Source organism: Pristiophorus japonicus, chromosome 2, assembly GCF_044704955.1.
Source record: "Pristiophorus japonicus isolate sPriJap1 chromosome 2, sPriJap1.hap1, whole genome shotgun sequence".
Taxonomy (NCBI): domain Eukaryota; kingdom Metazoa; phylum Chordata; class Chondrichthyes; family Pristiophoridae; genus Pristiophorus; species Pristiophorus japonicus.
In genome coordinates, this window is record NC_091978.1 from 10,658,228 (window position 1) to 10,683,788 (window position 25,561).

A 25,561-nucleotide genomic window follows, 5' to 3' on the forward strand; every position below is an offset into this window, starting at 1 on the left:
CACCGCCATTCAATAAGATCATGGCTGATCACTCCCTCAGTACCCCTTTCCTGCTTTCTCTCTATACCCCTTGATCCCCTTAGCCGTAAGGGCCATATCTAACTCCCTCTTGAATATATCCATGAACTGGCATCAACAACTCTCTGTGGCAGGGAATTCCACAGGTTAACAACTCTCTGAGTGAAGAAGTTTCTCCTCATCTCAGTCCTAAATGGCCTACCCCTTATCCTAAGACTATGTCCCCTGGTTCTGGACTTCCCCAACATCGGGAACATTCTTCCCGCATCTAACCTGTCCGTCCCGTCAGAATCTTATATGTTTCTATGAGATCCCCTCTCATCCTTCTAAACACCAGTGAATAAAGGCCCAGTTGATCCAGTCTCTCCTCATATGACAGTCCAGCCATCCTGGAATCAAGTCTGGTGAATCTTCGCTGCACTCCCTCAATAGCAAGAACGTCCATCCTCAGATTAGGAGATCAAAACTGGACACAATATTCCAGGTGAGGCCTCACGAAGGCCCTGTACAACTGCAGTAAGACCTCCCTGCTCCTATACTCAAATCCCCTAGCTATGAAGGCCAACATACCATTTGGCTTCTTCACCGTCTGTTGTATCTGCATGTCAACTTTCAATGACTGATGAACCATGACATCCAGGTCTCGTTGCACCTCCCCTTTTCCTAATCTGCCGCCATTCAAATAATATTCTGCCTTTGTGTTTTTGCCCCAAAATGGATAACCTCACATTTATCCACATTATACTGCATCTGCCATGCATTTGCCCACTCACCTAACCTGTCCAAGTCATCCTGCAGCCTCTTAGCATCCTCCTCACAGCTCACACCGCCACCCAGTTTAGTGTCATCTGCAAACTTGGAGATATTACACTCAATTCTTTCATCTAAATCGTTAATGTATATTGTAAAGAGCTGGGGTCCCAGCACTGAGCCCTGCGGAACTCCACTAGTCACTGCCTGCCATTCTGAAAAGGACCCGTTTATCCCGACTCTCTGCTTCCTGTCTGCCAACCAGTTCTCTATCCATGTCAGTACATTACCCCCAATACCATGCGCTTTGATTTTGCACACCAATCTCTTGTGCGGGACCTTGTCAAAAGCCTTTTGAAAGTCCAAATACACCACATCCACTGGTTCTCCCTTGTCCACTCTAGTTACATCCTCAAAAAATTCCAGAAGATTCGTCAAACATGAATTCCCTTTCATAAATCCATGCTGACTTGGACCGATCCTGTCACTGCTTTCCAAATGCGCTGCTATTTCATCCTTAATGATTGATTTCAACATTTTCCCCACTACTGATGTCAGGCTAACCAGTCTATAATTACCAGTTTTCTCTCTCCCTCCTTTTTTAAAAAGTGGTGTTACATTAGCTACCCTCCAGTCCATAGGAACTGATCCAGAGTCGATATACTGTTGGAAAATGATCACCAATGCATCCAGTATTTCTAGGGCCACTTCCTTAAGTACTCTGGGATGCAGACTATCAGGCCCCGGGAATTTATCGGCCTTCAATCTCATCAATTTCCCTAACACAATTTCCCGCCGAATAAGGATATCTTTCAGTTCCTCCTTCTCACTAGACCCACTGTCCCCTAGTACATTCGGAAGATTGAAATTCACTGGTGCTGGAGGAAGTGTCATCCAGTCTGTGACAAGTACATCATCTTCAAGTTTCCACCCATGGTCCTTTGGAGATGGGATTTCCGGCATCAAGCTACCTTGCACCAACATCTGCTCGTGTGTAGGTTGTGAGAATGTTGCATCTTTGCCTGAGACGTCGAGGGCTGAGGAAGCAGAAACCCTTGATTCTGATGATGATTCATCGATATGCATTCCTTTTCAGCCTCTAACTTTTTTTTAGATCTATTTTGTTTTTCAGTGGTGCTGAGTGGGAATTGAGTGTAATATCTCCAAGTTTGCAGATGACACTAAGCTGGGTGGTAGTGTGAACAGTGAGGAGGATGCTAAGAGGCTGCAGGGTGACTTGGACAGGTTAGGTGAGTGGGCAAACACGTGGCAGATACAGTATAATGTGGATAAATGTGAGGTTATCCACTTTGGTGGCAAAAACACGAAGGCAGAATATTATCTGAATGGCGGTAGATTAGGAAAAGGGGAGGTGCAACGAGACCTGGGTGTCATGGTTCATCAGTCATTGAAAGTTGTCGTGCCGGTACAGCAGGCGGTGAAGAAGGCAAATGGTATGTTGGCCTTCATAGCTAGGGAATTTGAGTATAGGAGCAGGGAGGTCTTACTGCAGTTGTACAGGGCCTTAGTGAAGCCTCACCTGGAATATTGTGTTCAGTTTTGGTCTCCTAATCTGAGGAAGGACGTTCTTGCTATTAAGGGAGTGCAGCGAAGGTTCACCAGACTGATTCCCGGGATGGCAGGACTGACACATGAGGACATATGACATACGAGGAGAGACTGGATCGACTGGGCCTGTATTCACTGGAGTTTAGAAGGATGAGAGGGGATTTCATAGAAACATATAAAATTCTGACGGGACTGGACAGGTTAGATGCAGGAAGAATGTTCCCGATGTTGGGGAAGTCCAGAACCAGGGGACATAGTCGAAGGATAAGGGTTAAGCCATTTAGGACTGAGATGAGGAGAAACTTCTTCACTCAGAGAGTTGTTAACCTGTGGAATTCTCTACTGCAGAGATTTGTTGATGCCAGTTCATTGGATATATTCATGAGGGAGTTAGATATGTCCCTTATGGCTAAAGGGATCAAGGGGTATGGAGGGAAAGCAGGAAAGGGGTACTGAGGTGAATGATCAGCCATGATCTTACTGAATGGTGGTGCAGGCTCGAAGGGCCGAATGGCCTACTCCTGCACCTATTTTCTATGTGTCTATGTTTTGGAATTTTTTAAATCAGATTTTCTGGTCAGATTTTGGTGATTTGCGTTCCTCCAATTGACCTCCGTCCCCTTTCACCATTTTGATGCTGTTGGTCTTGATTCTGTCTGGAACAAAGTGGATCACTCTGGACTTATCCACCTTTGCTCATCCCACAAGAACATTCAGTACTTGGTCAGCAACCTGTCCAAATGTTAATTGTGGTCTCATGAGTTGAATCAATGCCATAGCATCCCACACCCATGTTGAACCACTTGGGATCCCATCAATGGTATGGGGTGGGTTGACTGACCCCTCGAGAAAGTGCAAGAGCTTGGCTTTGTTTGTCTTGATGAGGGATGATCATGATTAGCAGTTGACTTATCCCTTTGAATTAGTGTGCCATTTGTATTGTGAGTTGTGCCTTTTCCTGACAATGTGTCCTCTCCGAAATCGTTGCTGTCCCAAACCAGTGTTGTGTGTACGTTCGGCTTGACATTAGGTGGGATATACTGCTCACTTTGTTGAATCTGAAGCTCAGTCAGTGCTGTGTCATGTTCTAGTACTTGAGAATTTGAAGAGCAGTGCTCAAGACCATTCAGACCAACAGATCTGAACTTTCGATGACATTCTCTGCAATTTTAACTTCTCGACTTCAAGTAAATCTCCACTGAAGAACACTGGTTAAAAATGTTATCCAGCTAAGAGTCCGAAAAATAAATGATGTTGCCTTTGGCTCCCACAACTACATGCATGCAGCACGCCATTGTTTGCATGCAGTCACTGACTCTAATCGATCTAGTACAGACATCGTGATTGGCAGATTTCACGGTACTGACAAATACAGCAGTTGTGATTGGTCATTTAAGAAACTCGCAATTACGTCATCACTCTGTGTTTTGATGCAATTTCCGCCGATAAATGTTCACTTTTTGAACATTGATTTTTGCGATAAGTGGTCCCTAAACTAATATTAGTCTGAATATGAAGTACTTCCACAGAGGGGACTACGGAAAAGCAGCCCACAGTCTATTAACCCTGTCAAACCCGGAAGAATTTTCCATGTTTCAATTAGATCACCTCTTATTCTTCTAAACTCGAGGGAATATAAGCCTAGTCTACTCAATCTCTCCTCATAGGGTAATCCCCTCATCCCAGGAATCAGTCTAGTGAACTTTTGTTGCACTCCTCTAAGGCAAGTATGTCTTTCCTTAGGTAAGGAGAGCAGACCCAAACACGGTACTCCAGGTGTGGCCTCACCAATGCCCTGTATAATTGTAGTAAGACTTATTTTCTTTTATACGCTAATCCCTTTGTTATAAAAGCTAGCATACCATTTGCTTTCCTAATTGCTTGTTGTACCTGCATATTAACTTTCTTAGATTCTGTAAAGTGCTTTGGGACGTCCTGAAGTGGCGAAAGGCGCTATATAAATGAAAGTCTTTTTATCAATCTGTTTTGAAATTTTCAATTGACCTCCAGCCTCAACAGCTTTTTGCGGGAGAGAGTTCCAGATTTCCACTACCCTTTGTGTGAAGAAGTGCTTCCTGACATCATCCCTGCACAGCTGAGCACTAATTTTAAGCTTATGCTTCCTTGTTCTGGACTTCCCCCACCAGAATAGTTTCTCTCTGTCTGTTAAGTTCAGAATAACTCCACGAGACTGTGTTGTAAGCTCAAACCATTGTGAATTTGGTCTCTTTAATATAACTCCAAAGTGAGGCAGCAGCGTGGTGGACTGCCTTTTATACCTACCTTGCTCCAGGGTACACACAGGTCTCCCACAGGTGTGCCCCTTAATGGCAAGTCTTACACACAGGTGAGGTTCACATACATAACACTGTCTATACTAGCAACTTCTTTAATCATCTTAAACACCTCAATTCGATCACCCCTTGGGGAATGTCACAGCCAAGCCTGATTCTGTCTTCATTTAAGCATCCATACATGTGCACTTTCCAGCATGGATCTTTGAGTGGTGAGCAGATGTTGGACGCTAGATCTTTTTTTTCATCCTTCATACTGAGGCTAATTATAGTGTCCCAACTGGTACCTAAGCTGAGATCAGCCAACACAGCACAAAGCACAAATACCAGATAAAATTTAACACAGAGAAGTGTGAAGTGATTCATTTTGGTAGGAGGAATGAGGAGAGGCAATATAAATTAAATGGTACAATTCTAAAGGAGAGCAGGATCAGACAGTCTTGTGTACATAAGTCATTGAAGGTGGCAGGAAAAGTTGAGAAGGCTGTTAAAAGATCATATGGGATTTGTGGCTTTATAAATAGAAGCATAGAGTTCAAAAGCAAGGAAGTTATCCTAAATCTTTATAAAACATTGATTAGGTCCCAGCTGCAGTATTGTGGCCAATTCTGGGCACCACACTTTAGGAAGGATGCCAAGGGCTTAGAGAGGGTGAAAGATTTACGAGAATGGTTCCAGGGATGAGGGACTTCAGTTACATGAGACCAGAGAAACTGCGGTTGCTCTCCTTACAGCAGAGAATGTTAAGGGGAGATTTGATAGTGGTGTTCAAAATCATGAGATTTGATAGAGTAAATAAGGAGGAACTGTTTCCAGTGGCAGAAGGGTCGGTAACCAGTGGACCCAGATTTGAAACAACTGACATTAGCAACTCAAGGAAAATAAAATTTATGCAGAGAGTTGTCATGATCTGGAATGTGCTGCCTGAAAGGGTGGTGCAAGAAGATTCAGTACTAACTTTCAAAAGGGAAATGGAAAAATACTTGAAAAGGAAAAATCTGCTGGGCTTTGGGGAAAGAGCTGGGGAGTGGGACAAATTGGTTAGCTCTTTAAAAGAGCCGACATGGGCATGATGGGCCAAATGGCCTCCTTCTGTGCTGTATCATTCTATGATTCTATGAAATCGAACCTGCGACCTCCCTGGCCTGTATTCTGATCCACGCTGGGCAATGAAATTACCAACTGAGCCATGAGGGAGCATTGCTGAGTTTCTAAAATAACAAAACTGAGAATGCACCTTCTCAAGGAGCAAATACTGTCCAAGACTTTTAACATAAAAACGTAAGAATTAGAAGCAGGAGAAGGCCAGACGTCCCTCGAGCCAGCTCCGCCATTCAGTAAAATCATGGCTGATCTTCAACCTCAAATCTACTTTCGCGCCCTATCCCCATATTCCTCGATTTCCCTAGAGTCCAAAAATCTATCTATATCTATCTAGCTTTGAATATACTCAACGACTGAGCATGTACAGCCCTTCGGGGTGGAGAATTCCAAACTTTCACAACCCTCCGAGTGAAGAAATTCAGTCTTAAATGGCTGATCCCCTATCCTGAGACTGTGACCCCTGGTTCTAGACTCTCCAGCCAGGGGCAAACAACCTCTCAGAATCTACCCTGTCAATTTCCCTCAGCTTCTTATAGCTCTCATTCTTCTAAACTCCAGAGAGTATAGGCCTAATCTACTCAATCTCACCTCATAGCACAACCCTCTCATCCCAGGGATCATAGAAACATAGAAAATAGGAGCAGTAGTAGGCCATTTGGCCCTTCAAGTCTGCACTGCCATTCAATATGATCATGGCTGATCCTCGATCTCAACACCATATTCCCACTTTTTTCCCCAAACACCTTGATGCCTTTTGTTTCTAGAAATCTATCTATCTCCCTCTTAAATATATTCAGTGACTTGGCCTCCACAGCCTTCTGTGGTAGAGAATTCCACAGGTTCACCACCCTCTGAGTGAAAACATTTCTTCTCACCTCGGTCCTAAATTTCCTACCCCATATCCTGAGACTATGACCCCTTGTTCTAGACTTCATCAATGACTGGTGTACAAGGACACCCATGTCCCTCTGTACATCTGATCAATCTAGTGAGCCTTCTTTCTCCATTATTTTGGACAGATGTCCTTTAAATTAGGAGTTCACGAATAAAGTGAAGATAAATACCTGTCTATGTAGTTGTTCAGGATGATGTTGCTCTTTACGCTGTACTTGCTTTGGTTGCTGACGGTAAAGAGTTCTAACCAAAGTTCCTCTGAGATGCTTGTACAGGTTACTTTTCAGACTCAGTGGGTTATATGTCAATTCTACATCGAGCCCATCCAATATGTCCTACAAAAATACAATACAAAAACTTTTAGTTTTTGTTTTCTTGAATTCACGGTGCCCTGGGCATCAAGAACATTCGGTGCTCTCCGTAGCCACCTGTATAAGACCCTCCTCCCTCCATCCGATCCATTGAAAAACAAACATGTAGAAAAATGCATGAAAAAAATAGGCCTGTAGAATGTTTACACATTACATTAATAATAAAGCAAATCATATCATAATATACTACACTTAAGTGAACTGCTTAATTTTGTATTTATACTGTAACAAATCTGCTGACTCTGCCTCATTCCCTTCTGACAGTATCTTTAAATGCATTTAAAGTATTTTAATTCAGTGGTTGTATGCAGTTTTTCTGTGTTATGGTGAGGTTTACTGGGAGCTCCCCATTTGTACAGGGCACATGGGCATGGGTCCCATAGGCCTGTGCTTTAATCAGCCCATCTATGTGGTTCAGCTGGTCAGTAGATTTTTTCATTCATGGGATGTGGGTTTCGCTGACAAAGCCAGCATTTATTGCCCATCTCTAATTGCCCTCGAGAAGGTGGTGGTGAAGCTGCCTTCTTGAATACAACTGAGTGGCTTGCTAGGCCATAGAGGGCAGTTAAGAGTCAACCACATTGCTGTGGGTCTGGAGCCACATATAGGCCAGACTGGATAAGGATGGCAGATTTCCTTCCTTAAAGGATATTAGTGAACCAAATGGGTTTTTATGACAATCCGGTAGTTTTATGGTCACCATTACTGATACTAGCCTTTTATTTCAAATTTATTTAATTGAATTTAAATTCCCCAGATGACGTGTTGGGATTTGATCTCCAAGCTCAGGATTACATAACCACTATGCTACCATACCCCTGTGCAAGCAAAGGGTTAATCTTTATATTGTTGCAATGTTAGTTTTTAGCCTTTGTTTGTTAAGTAGGGAAGTATCATTCTTGAATTGTTAAAGAAAGACTTGCATTTATACAGGGCCTTTGGATCACTTGATGTCCGAAAGCTCTTTACAGCCAATGAAGTATTTATACTGAAGTTTAGTCACTGTTGTAATGTAGGAAACGCGGCAGCCAATTTGCACACAACAAGATCCCACAAACGGTAATGTGATAATAACCAGATGATCTGTTTTTTTAGTGATATGGATTAAGGGATAAATATTGGCTAGGACATCGGGGATAACTCCTCTGCTCTTCTTCTGCGTCGGCGGCAGTCGGGAGCAGCGTCGAGGAGGTGCGTGGAGAAGCCTATAAAAGGCACAGCAGGGAGTCCGGGGGCCAGCGTCGGCGGCAGTCGGGAGCAGCATCGAGGAGGTACGTGGAGAAGCCTATAAAAGGCACAGCAGGGTGTCCGGGGGTCGGCAGCAGTCGGGAGCAGCATCGAGGAGGTGCGTGGAGAGGCCTATAAAGGCGGGGCTTGTGCAGCTACAGGGAGAAGGCAAAAAAGAAGTAGAAAGAAATCAAAAGGTGACGTCACAGCCAAGAGGGTAAGTGATTGGCTGGTGATTGGTGAGTAGTTTTTCTTTTTTCTCTTCTATATCAGTGAGTAACTTTTAACATTGTTCTTGCCAATTTAAGTGTATATAAGGGTTAAGTCATGGCAGGAGAGCTCGGTCGGGTGTTATGCTCCTCCTGTACCATGTGGGAACTCAGGGACACTTCCGGTGTCCCTGACGATTACGTGTGCAGGAAGTGTATCCGCCTCCAGCTCCTGACAGACCGCGTTGCGGAGTTGGAGCTGAGGGTGGATTCACTCTGGAGCATCCACGATGCTGAGAATGACGTGAGTATCACATGTAGTGAGTTGGTCGTACCGCAGGGAAAGGGTCCACAGCCAGATAGGGAATGGAAGACCAACAGGAAGAGCAGTGCAAGGAAGGTAGTGCAGGAGTCCCCTGTGGTCAACCCCCTGCAAAACAGATACACTGCTTTGGGTACTGTTGAGGGGGATGACTCATCAGGGGAGGGCAGCAGCAGCCAAGTTCATGGCACCGTGGCTGGCTCTGCTGCACAGGAGGGCAGGAAAAAGAGTGGGAGAGCAATAGTGATTGGGGATTCAATGGTGAGGGGAATAGAAAGGCGTTTCTGCGGCCGCAACCGAGACTCCAGGATGGTATGTTGCCTCCCTGGTGCAAGGGTCAAGGATGTCTCGGAGCGGGTGCAGGACATTCTAAAAAGGGAGGGAGAACAGCCAGTTGTCGTGGTGCACATTGGTACCAACGACATAGGTAAAAAAAAGGGATGAGGTCCTACGAAACGAATTTAAGGAGCTAGGAGCTAAATTAAAAAGTAGGACCTCAAAAGTAGTAATCTCGGGATTGCTACCAGTGCCACGTGATAGTCAGAGTAGGAATCGCAGGATAGTGCAGATGAATACGTGGCTTGAGCAGTGGTGCAACAGGGAGGGATTCAAATTCCTGGGGCATTGGAACCGGTTCTGGGGGAGGTGGGACCAGTACAAACCGGACGGTCTGCACCTGGGCAGGCCCGGAACCAATGTCCTAGGGGGAGTGTTTGCTAGTGCTGTTGGGGAGGATTTAAACTGATATGGCAGGGGGATGGGAACCAATGCAGGGAGACAGAGGGAAACAAAAAGGAGGCAAAAGCAAAAGACAGAAAGGAGATGAGGAAAAGTGGAGGGCAGAGAAACCCAAGGCAAAGAACAAAAAGGGCCACTGTACAGCAAAATTCTAAAAGGACAAAGGGTGTTAAAAGAACAAGCCTGAAGGCTTTGTGTCTTAATGCAAGGAGTATCCGCAATAAAGTGGATGAATTAACTGTGCAAATAGATGTTAACAAATATGATGTGATTGGGATTACGGAGACGTGGCTCCAGGATGATCAGGGCTGGGAACTCAACATCCAGGGGTATTCAACATTCAGGAAAGATAGAATAAAAGGAAAAGGAGGTGGGGTAGCATTGCTGGTTAAGGAGCAAATTAAGGCAATAGTTCGGAAGGACATTAGCTTGGATGATGTGGAATCTATATGGGTAGAGCTGCAGAATACCAAAGGACAAAAAACGTTAGTGGGAGTTGTGTACAGACCTCCAAACAGTAGTAGTGATGTTGGGGAGGGCATCAAACATGAAATTAGGGGTGCATGCAATAAAGGTGCAGCAGTTATAATGGGTGACTTTAATATGCACATAGATTGGGTTAACCAAACTGGAAGCAATACGGTAGAGGAGGATTTCCTGGAGTGCATAAGGGATGGTTTTTTAGACCAATATGTCGAGGAACCAACTAGGGGGGAGGCCATCTTAGACTGGGTGTTGTGTAATGAGAGAAGATTAATTAGCAATCTCGTTGTGCGAGGCCCCTTGGGGAAGAGTGACCATAATATGGTGGAATTCTGCATTAGGATGGAGAATGAAATAGTTAATTCAGAGACCATGGTCCAGAACTTAAAGAAGGGTAACTTTGAAGGTATGAGGCGTGAATTGGCTAGGATAGATTGGCGAATGATACTGAAGGGATTGACTGTTGATGTGCAATGGCAGACATTTAGAGACCGCATGGATGAACTACAACAATTGTACATTCCTGTCTGGCGTAAAAATAAAAAAGGGAAGGTGGCTCAACCGTGGCTATCAAGGGAAATCAGGGATAGCATTAAAGCCAAGGAAGTGGCATACAAATTGGCCAGAAATAGCAGAGAACCCGGGGACTGGGAGAAATTTAGAACTCAGCAGAGGAGGACAAAGGGTTTGATTAGGGCAGGGAAAATGGAGTACGAGAAGAAGCTTGCAGGGAACATTAAGACGGATTGCAAAAGTTTCTATAGATATGTAAAGAGAAAAAGGTTAGTAAAGACAAACGTAGGTCCCCTGCAGTCATAACGGGGAAGTCATAACGGGGAACAAAGAAATGGCGGACCAATTGAACAAGTACTTTGGTTCGGTATTCACTGAGGAGGACACAAACAACCTTCCGGATATAAAAGGGGTCGGAGGGTCTAGTAAGGAGGAGGAACTGAGGGAAATCCTTATTAGTCGGGAAATTGATGGGATTGAAGGCCGATAAATCCCCAGGGCCTGATGGACTGCATCCCAGAGTACTTAAGGAGGTGGCCTTGGAAATAGTGGATGCATTGACAGTCATTTTCCAACATTCCATTGACTCTGGATCAGTTCCTATGGAGTGGAGGGTAGCCAATGTAACCCCACTTTTTAAAAAAGGAGGGAGAGAGAAAACAGGGAATTACAGACCGGTCAGCCTGACATCGGTAGTGGGTAAAATGATGGAATCAATTATTAAGGATGTCATAGCAGTGCATTTGGAAAGAGGTAATATGATAGGTCCAAGTCAGCATGGATTTGTGAAAGGGAAATCATGCTTGACAAATCTTCTGGAATTTTTTGAGGATGTTTCCAGTAGAGTGGACAAGGGAGAACCAGTTGATGTGGTATATTTGGACTTTCAGAAGGCTTTCGACAAGGTCCCACACAAGAGATTAATGTGCAAAGTTAAAGCACATGGGATTGGGGGTAGTGTGCTGACATGGATTGAGAACTGGTTGTCAGACAGGAAGCAAAGAGTAGGAGTAAATGGGGACTTTTCAGAATGGCAGGCAGTGACTAGTGGGGTACCGCAAGGTTCTGTGCTGGGGCCCCAGCTGTTTACACTGTACATTAATGATTTAGATGAGGGGATTAAATGTAGTATCTCCAAATTTGCGGATGACACTAAGTTGGGTGGCAGTGTGAGCTGCAAGGAGGATTCTATGAGGCTGCAGAGCGACTTGGATAGGTTAGGTGAGTGGGCAAATGCATGGCAGATGAAGTATAATGTGGATAAATGTGAGGTTATCCACTTTGGTGGTAAAAACAGAGAGACAGACGATTATCTGAATGGTGACAGATTAGGAAAAGGGCAGGTGCAAAGAGACCTGGGTGTCATGGTACATCAGTCATTGAAGGTTGGCATGCAGGTACAGCAGGCGGTTAAGAAAGCAAATGGCATGTTGGCCTTCATAGCGAGGGGATTTGAGTACAAGGGCAGGGAGGTGTTGCTACAATTGTACAGGGCCTTGGTGAGGCCACAGCTGGAGTATTGTGTACAGTTTTGGTCTCCTAACCTGAGGAAGGACATTCTTGCTATTGAGGGAGTGCAGCGAAGGTTCACCAGACTGATTCCCGGGATGGCGGGACTGACCTATCAAGAAAGACTGGATCAACTGGGCTTGTATTCACTGGAGTTCAGAAGAATGAGAGGGGACCTCATAGAAATGTTTAAAATTCTGATGGGGTTAGACAGGTTAGATGCAGGAAGAATGTTCCCAATGTTGGGGAAGTCCAGAACCAGGGGTTACAGTCTAAGGATAAGGGGGAAGCCATTTAGGACCGAGATGAGGAGGAATTTCTTCACCCAGAGAGTGGTGAACCTGTGGAATTCTCGACCACAGAAAGTTGTTGAGGCCAATTCACTAAATATATTCAAAAAGGAGTTAGATGAAGTCCTTACTACTAGGGGAATCAAGGGGTATGGTGAGAAAGCAGGAATGGGGTACTGAAGTTGCATGTTCAGCCATGAACTCATTGAATGGCGGTGCAGGCTAGAAGGGCCGAATGGCCTACTCCTGCACCTATTTTCTATGTTTCTATAGTGTTATACAGGTGCAATGTCTCGAATCCAGAACTCTGAAAACCAAAATGGTCCAAAAAAACGGATATTTTGCGCATAGCTGATGCAGTCGTCTGGAATTATTGTCCAAAATCCGGCACAAATTCGGTCGAGGATTCCAGATTTCAGGCAAGAAAATCAAGCGTGAAATCGGGAATCCTTGACCGAATCCGCGCCAGAGTTTGGACCTCGCCACTCAAAACCTGGCATGGATTTGGTTGGGGATTCCATATTTTAGACTATTGATTTTCTTGTCTGAAATTGGGAAAAATCCAAAACCCTGCACGGATTAAGTCCCAAGGATTCCGGATGTTGTACCTGTATGATCTTTTATGTCCACCTGAAAGAGCAGACGGTGCCTCGGTTTAACGTCTCATCTGAAAGACGACACCTCCAACAGTGCAGCACTCCCTCAGTACTCCACTGGTGTATCAGCCTAGATTTTTCTGCTCAAGTCTCTGGAGTGGGACTTGTTATATCTTAAAATGGTTAGAAGTCACAGACACAGAACAAATAGAAAAGCTCCCTTTGCTCATTCATTAGAAGGGAGGCTTTGAAGATAAGCATCTGCCTGAGAAAGACCGCAGATCTGGAATATTAGGGAGTATCGTCAAGTTAGGGAGTTATGAATCTATGGCTGAAAGTACAGGACATAATCAAATCAGTGTTGAATGATAACTATATAATCCAACTGTGAAACATACGAATTGTCACGTAGAATGGATGCGAAACAAATATAAAAAGTGGGTGTTGGAACAAATATTTAGAATTCGATTAAGGTCTGGTCAATCTGTTGACTGATATTGGAACTGTAACGGGTTTGAATTCTCTGCTGAAAACTCAAGATTTTGTTGTAAGCACTGCTGGTTAAGTATATATTTAATTTTTGTATGCTTAAAATGAGCTTTCAACCATATCCACAGCATAACTAAGACCACCTTTTTCCACCTCCGTAATATCACCCATCTCCGTCCTTGCCTCAGCTCATCTGCTGCTGAAACCCTCATCAAAGCCTTTGTTGCCTCTAGACTTGACTATTCCAACACACACTTGGCTGGCCTCCCACATTCTACCCTACTTAAAATTGAGGTCATCCAAAACTCGGCTTCCCATGACCTAACTCGCACCAATTCCTGCTCATCCATCACCCCTGTGCTCGCTGATCTACACTGGCTCCCGGTTAAACAACGCCTCGATTTCAAGATTCTCATCCTTGTTCTCAAGTCCCTCCACGGCCTCGCCACTCCCTATCTCTGTAATCCCCTTCAGCCCCACAACCCACCGAGACATCTGCACTCCTCTAATTTTGCCCTCTTGAGCATCCCTGATTATAATCGCTCAACCATTGGTGGCCGTGTCTTCTGTTGCCTGGGCCCTATGCTCTGGAATTCCCTGCCAAAACCTCACTGCCTCTCTTTCCTCCTTTAAAACGGTCCTTAAAACCTACCTCTTTGACCAAGCCTTTGGTCACCTACCCTAATTTCTCCTTATATGGCTCAGTGTCAAATTTCTTGTCTCATAATAATTCTGTGAAGCGCCTTGGGACGTTTTCCTACGTTAAAGGTACTATATAAATAAAGGTACCATATAAATAAATCTGTGATATCTGACATTCAATGTTGCGAACCCTATTAATTTGAGAAATAAATTATAAGTAAGAACACACAGTTACCCCTCCTCTAACAGCTGAGTCATCGAGGGAGATGTCTGCAAATTCATAAGAACATAAGAATTAGGAACAGGAGTAGGCCACCTAGCCCCTCGAGCCTGCTCCGCCATTCAACAAGATCATGGCTGATCTGGCCGTGGATTCAGCTCCACTTACCCGCCCGCTCCCCATAATCCTTAATTCCCTTATTGGTTAAAAATCTATCAATCTGTGACTTGAATACATTCAATGAGCTAGCCTCAACTGCTTCCTTGGGCAGAGAATTCCACAGATTCACAACCCTCTGGGAGAAGAAATTCCTTCTCAACTCGGTTTTAAATTGGCTCCCCCGTATTTTGAGGCTGTGCCCCCTAGTTCTAGTCTCCCCGACCAGTGGAAAAAACCTCTCTGCCTCTATCTTGTCTATCCCTTTCATTATTTTAAATGTTTCTATAAGATCACCCCTCATCCTTCTAAACTCCAACGAGTAAAGACCCAGTCTACTCAATCTATCATCATAAGGTAACCCCCTCATCTCCGGAATCAGCCTAGTGAATCATCTCTGTACCCCCTCCAAAGCTAGTATATCCTTCCTTAAATAAGGTGACCAAAACTGCACGCAGTACTCCAGGTGCGGCCTTACCAATACCCTTTAAAGTTGCAGCAGGACCTCCCTGCTTTTGTACTCCATCCCTCTCGCAATGAAGGCCAACATTCCATTCGCCTTCCTGATTACCTGCTGCACCTGCAAACTAACTTTTTGGGATTCATGCAAGAGCCTGGATAGCTCAGTCGGTAGAGCATCAGACTTTTAATCTGAGGGTTCAGGGTTCAAGTCCCTGTTCGGGCGTTCTGTTTAAAGCACAACTTTTTTTCACCCAGGTAGGGTGGCACGGTTTAATGTCTTTTGTTTTTGCAGATAAACTCCAAAAAGAGTTTCATGCACAAGGACCCCCAGGTCCCTCTGCACCGCAGCATGTTGTAATTTCTCCCCGTTCAAATAATATTCCCTTTTACTGTTTTTTTTCCCAAGGTGGATGACCTCACACTTTCCGACATTGTATTCCATCTGCCATACCTTAGCCCATTCGCTTAACCTATCTAAATCTCTTTGCAGCCTCTCTGTGTCCTCTACACAACCCGCTTTCCCACTAATCTTTGTGTCATCTGCAAATTTTGTTACACTACACTCTGTCTCCTCTTCCAGGTCATCTGTATATTGTAAACAGTTGTGGTCCCAGCACCGATCCTTGTGGCACACCACTAACCACCGATTTCCAATCCGAAAAGGACCCATTTATCCCGACTCTCTGCTTTCTGTTAGCTAGCCAATTCTCTATCTATGCTAATACATTTCCTCTGACTCCGCGTACCTTTATCTTCTGCAGTAACCTTTTGTGTGGCACCTTATCGAATGCCTTTTGGAAATCTAAATACACCACATCCATCGGTACACCTCTATCCACCATGCTCGTTATATCCTCAAAGAATTCCAGTATATTAGTTAAACATGATTTCCCCTTCATGAATCCATGTTGCGTCTGCTTGATTGCACTATCCCTATCTCGGTGTCCCGCTATTTCTTCCTTAATGATAGTTTCAAGCATTTTCCCCACTACAGATGTTAAACTAACCTGCCTTTTGTCTGCCCCCTTTTTTCAACAGAGGCGTTACATTAGTTGCTTTCCAATCCGTTGGTACCTCCCCAGAGTCCAGAGAATTTTGGTAGATTATAACGAATGCATCTGCTATAACTTCCACCATCTCCTTTAATACCCTGGGATGCATTTCATCAGGACCAGGGGACTTGTCTACCTTGAGTCCCATTAGCCTGTCCAGCACAACCCCCTAGTGATAGTGATTGTCTCAAGGTCCTCCCTTCCCACATTCCTGTGACCAGCAATTTTTGGCATAGTTTCTGTGTCTTCCACTGTGAAGACCGATGCAAAATAATTGTTTGAGGTCTCAGCCATTTCCACATTTCCCATTATTAAATCCCCCTTCTCATTTTCTAAGGGACCAACATTTACTTTAGTCACTCTTTTCCATTTTATATATCTGTAAAAGCTTTTACTATCTGTTTTTATGTTTTGCGCAAGTTTACTTTCGTAATCTATCTTTCCTTTCTTTATTGCTTTCTTAGTCATTCTTTGCTGTTGTTTAAAATTTTCCCAATCTTCTAGTTTCCCACTAACCTTGGCCACCTTTTACGCATTGGTTTTTAATTTGATACGCTCCTTTATTTCCTTGGTTATCCACGGCTGGTTATCCCTTCTCTTCCCGCCCTTCTTTTTCACTGGAATATATTTTTGTTGAGCACTATGAAAGAGCGCCTTAAAAGTCCTCCACTGTTCCTCAATTGTGCCACCGTTTAGTCTGTGTTTCCAGTCTACTTGAGCCAACTCTGCCCTCATCCCACTGTAGTCCCCTTTGTTTAAGCATAGTATGCTCGTTTGAGACACAACTTCCTCACCCTCAATCTGTATTACAAATTCAACCATACTGTGATCACTCATTCCGAGAGGATCTTTTACGAGGAGATCGTTTATTATTCCTGTCTCATTACACAGGACCAGATCTAAGATAGCTTGCTCCCTTGTAGGTTCTGTAACATACTGTTCTAAGAAACAATCCCGTGTGCATTCTATGCGTTCCTCCTCCAGGCTACCCCGTGCGATTTGATTTGACCAATCGATATGTAGGTTAAAATCCCCCATGATTACTGCCGTTCCTTTTTCACATGCCTCCATTATTCCCTTGATTATTGCCCGCCCCACCGTGAAGTTATTATTTGGGGGCCTATAAACTACGCCCACCTTTTCCCCTTACTATCTCTAATCTCTACCCACAATGATTCAACATTTTGTTCATTAGAGCCAATATCATCTCTCACAACTGCCCTGATATCATTCTTTATTAACAGAGCTACCCTACCTCCTTTCCCTTCTTGTCTATCTTTCCGAATTGTCAGATATCCCTGTATGTTTAATTCCCAGTCTTGGCCACCCTGCAACCACGTTTTTGTAATGGCCACCAAATCATACCCATTTGTAATGATTTGTGCCGTCAACTCATTTACTTTATTTCGAATGGTGTGCGTTTAGGTAGAGTGTTTTAATCCTAGTTTTTAAACCATGATTTTTAGTTTTGACCCCTCCTGCAGCCCCTTTATATTCAGTGGCCCTTTTTGTTTTTTGCCTTGGGTTTCTCTGCCCTCCACTTTCACTCATCTCCTTTCTGTCTTTTGCTTTTGTCTCCTTTTTGTTTCCCTCTGTCTCCCTGCTTTGGTTCCCATCCCCCTGCCATATTAGTTTAACTCCTCCCCAACAGCACGAGCAAACACTCCCCCTAGAACATTGGTTCAGGTCATGCCTAGGTACAGACTGTCCAGTTTGTACTGACCCCACCTCCCCCAGAACCGGTTCCAATGCCCCAGGAATTTGAATCCCTCCCTGCTGCACCACTGCTCAAGCCACGTATTCATCTGAGCTATCCTGCGATTCCTACTCTGACTAGCACGTGGCACTGGTAGCAATCCCGAGATTACTACTTTTGAGGTCCTACGTTTTAATTTAGCTCCTAGCTCCTTAAATTCGTCTCGTAGGACCTCATCCCTTTTTTTACCTATAACGTTGGCACCAATGTGCACGACAACTGGTTGTTCACCCTCCCTTTTCAGAATGTCCTGCACCCCTCCGCGACATCCTCGACCCTTGCACCAGGGAGGCAACATACCATCCTACTTACTTACATGATTCTACTTACATGAATGTGTTAGCCTACATCTTCTCTCCCTCCCAAGTCCATACAAATGACCAGCGCAGTCACTCACCTCTATTTTACTTAGAGCTGTTTCCGGTGGATCATCAGATCTGTAGGGAAGGTCGCAGGGTAAAAGGAGTTCTTGCACCGCTATGGGCTTCAGCAGGAGTGTCAGTGAGGTGGAAGGCAGTATGACGTAATAGGAGTCAACATGAACAGACCAAGTGGGTCCCATGACCTGAGGTTCAGAACGAGCTAGAAGCATCCAGTCTCTTTTCTATAATTTGAAATGGAATAGAAAGAAAGAATGGACTTGCATTCATACTTTCTCAAAGCACGTTGCAGCCAATGAGATACTTTTTGAAGTGTAGTCACTGTTACAATGTTGGAAACAGTAGCCAATTTGCGTACAGCAAGGTCCCACAATCAGTAATTTGATGATGACCAGATAATCTGTTTTTAGTGATGTTGGTTAAGAACTCCCCATTCTTAGAACATAAGAAATAAGAGCCGGTGTAGGCCATACGGCCCCTCGAGCCTATTCCGCCATTTAATACGATCATGGCTGATCCGATATTGGCCAGGGCACCGAGAAGAACTCCCCAGCTGTTCTTCGAAGCATTGCCATGGGATATTTTACTTCCAATTGACAGGGCAAATGAGGCCTCAGTTTAACATCTCATCTAAAAGACGGCATCTACTGACAGTACTGCACTCCTTGGAGTGTCATCTTAGATGATATGCTCAAATCTCTGGATTGGGGCTTGAACCTACAACCTTCTGACTCTGAGGAAGGGGTGCTAATCCTGTGCAATGGCTGAATAACTGCAGACTTCAGTTATACCAACAATATTACCCCACTAATCCAGTGTTGGCCAATAGAAATTGATGACTAGCTACATGCATTGAATTTAGTGGAAAACATCCTGCATAAGATATGGATAAATGCACTTTACATGTGTACATCATAGAATCATAGAAATTTGTGGCATAGAAAGAGGCCATTCGACCCATCGTGCCTGTGCCGGGATATATCTATTAACAAATATCTGTCACCAAAGTTTGCAATTATGGCATGTATTTATCAAACGAAGGTTGGAAAGAGTGAGGGGCGGAGGGAGAGACAAGATAACAAAGTAAGTATTGATTAAATGATGCTAAGTCTGGGTTTTACAAGCCTGTAGATTGTAGAGGACGAGAAAACTGATGGTGGAAGGAGTTCCATAATTTCCATCGCCTGGGAAAGAATGAATTAACGAGATGATTCTTGCGCTGACTTTTCCACTACAATTATTGCAGCAGTAATTTCACACACACAAACCCCTCCTACCTTTTTCAAAATGCTGCAGTAGATGGCTTCTGTCACACGAGGGCCTCAGTAAACGGCGGATATAATGAAAACTCCACCTGGTGGTAGAAGAGGTCCCTGTTGCATTTCAATTTACTCCATAGATCAGTGGTTAATTTCTCCACCTCTGGAGTTATTGGGGTAGGTCTGAAATTTGTACGAGGGCAGAGTGGGAGTGGGATTGGGAATTAAAAGTGGTCAGCCCACTCCCAATATTAGCTCTCTTTCATGGTCCCAATGAAGCTCGAGAAACAGCAGCTCATCTTTAAATTAAGCACTTTATAGCATTCCGGCCTCAACATTATAGAATCATCGGAGGTCATTCAGCCCATCGTGTCTGCACCGGTTGAAAAAGAACTATCCAGCCTAATCCCACTTTCCAGCTCTTAGTCTGGAGCCCTGTAGGTTACGTCACTTGAAGTGCATATCCAAGAACTGTTTAAATGTGATGAGGATTTCTGCCTCTACCTCCCTTTCAGGCAGTGAGTTCCAGATACCCACCACCCTCTGGGTGAAAGCATTTCCCCTCAACTCCCCTCTAATGCTTGTACCAATACTTTAAATCTATGACCTCTCTGCTAAGCCCCTCATCTAGGCCCCTCATAATTTTATACACCTCAATTAAGTTCCCCCTCAACCTCCTCTGTTTCAAAACAAACAACCACAGCCTATCCAATCTTTCCTCACAGCTAAAATTCTCTAGTCCGGGCAACATTGAGTTCAACAGTGAGTCGGGAGGCGGAGCAAGAGATCCAGGAGGCCTACAAAAGGCCCATCAGTCGGAGGGAGCAGCGTGGTGAGTCGGGAGGCGAAGCAGGAGATCCAGGAGGCCTACAAAACGCCCATCAGTCGGAGGGAGCAGCGTGGTAGGTCGGGAGGCCAGCTGGTGCAGCTGCAGGGAGAGAAAGCAAAAAAGTAGAAAGAAATCGAAGGGTGACGTCACAGCCAAGGGGGTAAGTGATTGGCTGGTGATTGGTGGGTAGTTTTTCTTTTTTTTTTCCTTTAATCTTTATCTTTGTTGTTGCCAAATTAAGTTAATCTAGTCATGGCAGGAGAGCTCGGACACATGTTATGCTCCTTCTGTGCTATGTGGGAAGTCAGGGACGCTCCCAGTGGGTGGCTCTGCTGCACAGGAGGGCAGGAAAAAGAGTGAGAGAGCTATAGTGGTAGGGGATTCTATTGTAAAGGGAATAGGTAGACGTTTCTGCGGCCGCAATTGAGACTCCAGGATGGTATGTTGCCTCCCTGGTGCAAAGGTCAAGGATGCCTCGGAGTGGGGAGGGTGAACAACCAGTTGTCGTGGTGCATATAGGTACCAACGATATAGGTAAAAAACGGGATGAGGTCCTACAAGACGAATTTAGGGAGCAAGGAGCTAAATTAAAAAGTAGGACCTCAAAGGTAGTTCTCTCAGGATTGCTACCAGTGCCACGTGCTAGTCAGAGTAGCAATAGCAGGATAGCTGAGATGAATACGTGGCTTGAGGAGTGGTGCAGAAGGGAGGAATTCAAATTCCTGGGACATTGGAACCGGTTCTGGGGAGGTGGGACCAGTACAAACCAGACGGTCTGCACCTGGGCAAGACCAGAACCAATGTCCCAGGGGGAGTGTTTGCTAGTGCTGTTGGGGAAATTAAACTACTATGGCAGGGGGATGGGAACCTATGCAGAGAGATAGAGGGAAGTAGAATGGGGCAGAAGCAAAAGATAGAAAGAAGAAAAGTAAAAGTGGAGAGCAGAGAAACCCAAGGCAAAAAGGGCCACTTTACAGCAAAATTCTAAAGGAGCAAAGTGTGTTAAAAAGACAAGCCTGAAGGCTCTGTGCCTCAATGCAAGGAATATTCATAATAGGGTGGATGAATTAACTGTGCAGGCAAGTAACTAATATGATATAATTGGCATCACGGAGACATGGCTCCAGGGTGATCAAGGCTGGGAACTCAACATCCAGGGGTATTCAACATTCAGGAAGGATAGACACAAAGGAAAAGGAGGTGGGGTGGCGTTGCTGGTTAAAGAGGAAATTAACACAATAGTAAGCAAGGACATTAGCTTGGATGATGTGGAATGGGTATGGGTGGAGCTACAGAATGCCAAAGGGCAGAAAACGCTAGTGGGAGTTGTGTGCAGACCACCAAACAGTAGAAGTGAGGTTGGGGACAGCAACAAACAAGAAATTAGGGATGTGTGCAATAAAGGTACAGCAGTTATCATGGGCGACTTTAATCTACATATAGATTGGGCTAACCAAACTGGTAGCAATGCGGTGGAGGAGGATTTCCTGGAGTGTATTAGGGATGGTTTTCAAGACCAACTAGAGGGCTGGCCATCCTAGACTGGGTGATGTATAATGAGAAAGGACTAATTAGCAATCTTGTTGTGCGAGGCCTCTTGGGGAAGAGTGACCATAATATTGTAGAATTCTTTATTAAGATGGAGAGTGACACAGTTAATTCAGAGACTAGAGTCCTGAACTTAAGGAAAGGTAACTTCGATGGTATGAGACGTGAATTGGCTAGAATAGACTGGCGAATGATACTTAAATGGTTGATGGTGGGTAGGCTATGGCAAACATTTAAAGATCACATGGATGAACTTCAACAACTGTACATCCCTGTCTGGAGTAAAAATAAAAGGGGAAGGTGGCTCAATCGTGGCTAACAAGGGAAATTAAGGATAGTGTTAAATCCAAGGAAGAGGCATATAAATTGGCCAGAAAAAGCAGCAAACCTGAGGACTGGGAGAATTTTGTAATACAGCAGAGGAGGACAAAGGGTTTAATTAGGAGGGGAAAATAGAGCATGAGAGGAAGCTTGCTGGGAACATAAAAACTGACTGCAAAAACTTCTATAAATATGTGAAGAGAAAAAGATTAGTGAAGACAAATGTAGGTCCCTTACAGTCAGATTCAGGTGAATTTATAATGGGGAACAAAGAAATGGCAGACCAGTTGAACAAATACTTTGGTTCTGTCTTCACGAAGGAAGACACAAATAACCTTCCGGAAGTACGAGGGGACCGAGGGTCTAGTGAGAAAGAGGAACCGAAGGAAATCCTTATTAGGCGGGAAATTGTGTTTGGGAAATTGATGGGATTGAAGGTCGATAAATCCCCGGGGCCTGACAGTCTGCATCCCAGTGTACTTAAGGAAGTGGCCCTAGAAATAGTGGATTCATTGGTGATCATTTTCCAACAGTCTATCGACTCTGGATCAGTTCCTATGGACTGGAGGGTAGCTAATGTAACACCACTTTTTAAGAAAGGAGGAAGAGAGAAAACGGGTAATTATAGACCGGTTAGCCTGACATCAGTAATGTGGAAAATGTTGGAATCAATTATTAAAGATGAAATAGCAGCGCATTTGGAAAGCGGTGACAGGATCGGTCCAAGTCAGTAGGGATTATGAAAGGGAAATCATGCTTGACAAATCTTCTAGAATTTTTTGAGGATGTAACTAGTAGAGTGGACAAGGGATGTGGTGTATTTGGACTTTCAAAAGGCTTTTGACAAGGTCCCACACAAGAGATTGGTATGTAAAATTAAAGCACATGGTATTGGGGGTAATGTACTGACGTGGATAGAGAACTGGTTGGCAGACAGGAAGCAGAGAGTCGGGATAAACGGGTCCTTTTCAGAATGGCAGGCAGTGACTAGTGGAGTGCCGCAGGGCTCAGTGCTGGGACCCCAGCTCTTTACAATATACATTAACGATTTAGATGAAGGAATTGAGTGTAATATCTCCAAGTTTGCAGATGACACTAAGCTGGGTGGCGGTGTGAGCTGTGAGGAGGACGCCAAGAGGCTGCAGTATGACTTGGACAGGTTAGATGAGTGGGCAAACGCATGGCAGATGCAGTATAATGTGGATAAATGTGAGGTTATCCACTTTGGTGGCAAAAACACGAAGGCAGAATAGTATCTGAATGGCGGCAGATTAGGAAAAGAGGAGGTGCAACGAGACCTGGGTGTCATGGTACATCAGTCATTGAAAGTTGTCATGCCGGTACAGCAGGCGGTGAAGAAGGCAAATGGTATGTTGGCCTTCATAGCTAGGGAATTTGAGTATAGGAGCAGGGAGGTCTTACTGCAGTTGTACAGGGCCTTAGTGAGGCCTCACCTGGAATATTGTGTTCAGTTTTGGTCTCCTAATCTGAGGAAGGACCTTCTTGCTATTGAGGAAGTGAAGCGAAGGTTCACCAGACTGATTCCCGGGACGGCAGGACTGACTATGAGGAGAGACTGGATCGACTGGACCTGTATTCACTGGAGTTTAGAAGGATGATAGGGGATCTCATAGAAACATATAAAATTCTGACGGGACTGGACAGGTTAGATGCAGGAAGAATGTTCCCGATGTTGGGGAAGTCCAGAACCAGGGGACATAGTCTAAGGATAAGGGGTAAGCCATTTAGGACTGAGATGAGGAGAAACTTCTTCACTCAGAGAGTGGTTAACCTGTGGAATTCCCTACCGCAGAAAGTTCATTGGATATATTCAAGAGGGAGTTAGATATGGCCCTTACGGCTAAAGGGATCAAGGGGTATGGAGAGAAAGCAGGAAAGGGGTAATGAGGTGAACGATCAGCCATGATCTTATTGAATGGTGGTGCAGGTTCAAAGGGCCGAATGGCCTACTCCTGCACCTATTTTCTATGTTTCTATCATCTTCAGATCATAACCACTGCTCCCATTTTCTGGGAAGTAGGCAATGATTCTGCTGTAATCATTTACACATCCTCTAGGCTCAACTTCTGTTTCTTTATTTGTCCCATTACCATCCCCAGTTGCCGTGCACCATCACCCTTTTGTCATATAATCATTCTGCCTTCCGCCCTATCACATAACTTCCCCTTTGTTCTCGTCCCACCCACCCCACCCCTGCCTATTTTATTATCCTGGCTCTGCACTTGCTGACCTTTCATCGGAATTGAAAGTAGTTCTGATGAAAGGTCATCGACCTGAAATGTTAACTCGGTTTCTCTCTCCACAGATGTTGCCTTACCTGTTCAGTGTTTCCAGCATCTTTTGCTTCTATTTTAGATTCCTAGCAGTTGCAGTATTTTGCTTTCGTTTAAATAATTAGCAGGTATTGGCACTACCCAGACGCAGTTCTAAACCTCTGCTGGGTGATAATTTAATCCCTGTGTCAGGCTAGCAACAAAAATAAATGAATAAATCAGTAATGAAGTGTCACAAGAGTCCAATAATTGTGATAAAGGCAGCTGTGCTCACTGAAACAGTGCACAAAGCAGAGGAACAGGAGAGATCAGTGTACAAGAACCGCGATGTATTCATGTTTGTAGATGAAGTAGTGGCTCATCAGCGACAAGTAATTCAAGTAGGATTACAGACAACGAAAGCTCGACTTTATGTGTGGGCGGAGGTGATAACATGTGTCAATGTTGTGTCTGAGACCAGGAGAAACATCAAAGAGTGGCAAAAAATACATTCGGTGACATCAAAAAAGCCACAAAGGGAAGTGATTGCAGTGGAATCCGAGCTCTGCGCTGCAGAGCATCATATTTTGTTTAGTCATTTGGTTTAGAAGAGTCCCATTGCTATCTTCTTCTTAGGCGATCCCTCGAATTGAGGATGACTTGCTTCCACGCCAAAAAGGGATGAGTTCAATGAGTTCACAGGCGTTTCAATGAAGAGCCTAATATTCCAGGTTCCGAACTGCATATTGAGGGGGCGGAAGATGCCTGTGCGTGGACTTTTTTAACATGTGGTGGCCATTGCATACCAGCCACCACATGGGCTTGACAGAGCTTGGTATCTGTCCAGTGACAAGGCGTGCGGCGGCCCTGGAGCAGCGTGGCGGTGTACTGCTCCAGGGAGCAGCGCGAGGGCGACGGCTGTGAAGAGGACGACTGGATTGGACGTCACCATAACCCAGGTCGGTGATTGGAGCTTGGGCATGTGCAGCAGGAGCGGCAAAGTCAGGGTGAAGGAGCGGCGAGTGATCGTGGAGCAACATGATCGGGGCCCAGGAGAGGCTCGAGTTCGGGACCCAGAAGAGGTGCAGGCCCAGGGGCTGCACGGGCCAGCCCACACATGTGTGCGCACTAGGTCAGTGCAGCAGAGCTGGTTTCCCATTACTATAGGCGGTTCACCAACACCGTCTCAAGGGCAGTTAGGGATGGCAAGAAATGCTGGCCTTACCAGCAACGCCCACATCCCGTGAATGAATACATTTTTTTAAATAGTCACTACTGTTGTGTTTA

The 25,561-nt window shown here is 44.7% G+C and overlaps 1 protein-coding gene and 1 non-coding gene across 11 annotated transcripts in view; one reads left to right on the forward strand and one right to left on the reverse strand.

Moving 5' to 3' along the window:
* Nucleotides 1–25,561, reverse strand: part of m1ap (meiosis 1 associated protein) — a 201,804-nt gene that overhangs the window by 50,218 nt on the left and 126,025 nt on the right. For 9 of the 10 annotated variants that reach the window (XM_070866779.1, XM_070866778.1, XM_070866773.1 and 6 more), the window contains 2 exons: nucleotides 18,062–18,268; nucleotides 6,800–6,964 (listed from right to left, as the gene is read on the reverse strand). In XM_070866779.1, the coding sequence (XP_070722880.1) occupies nucleotides 6,800–6,964; nucleotides 18,062–18,268 (372 nt within the window). The remainder of the gene's footprint in view (nucleotides 1–6,799; nucleotides 6,965–18,061; nucleotides 18,269–25,561) is intronic. The other variant, XM_070866781.1, reaches the window with a different exon arrangement.
* Nucleotides 15,007–15,079, forward strand: trnak-uuu (transfer RNA lysine (anticodon UUU)). The gene has a single exon. It is a non-coding gene; the product is annotated as a tRNA-Lys (tRNA).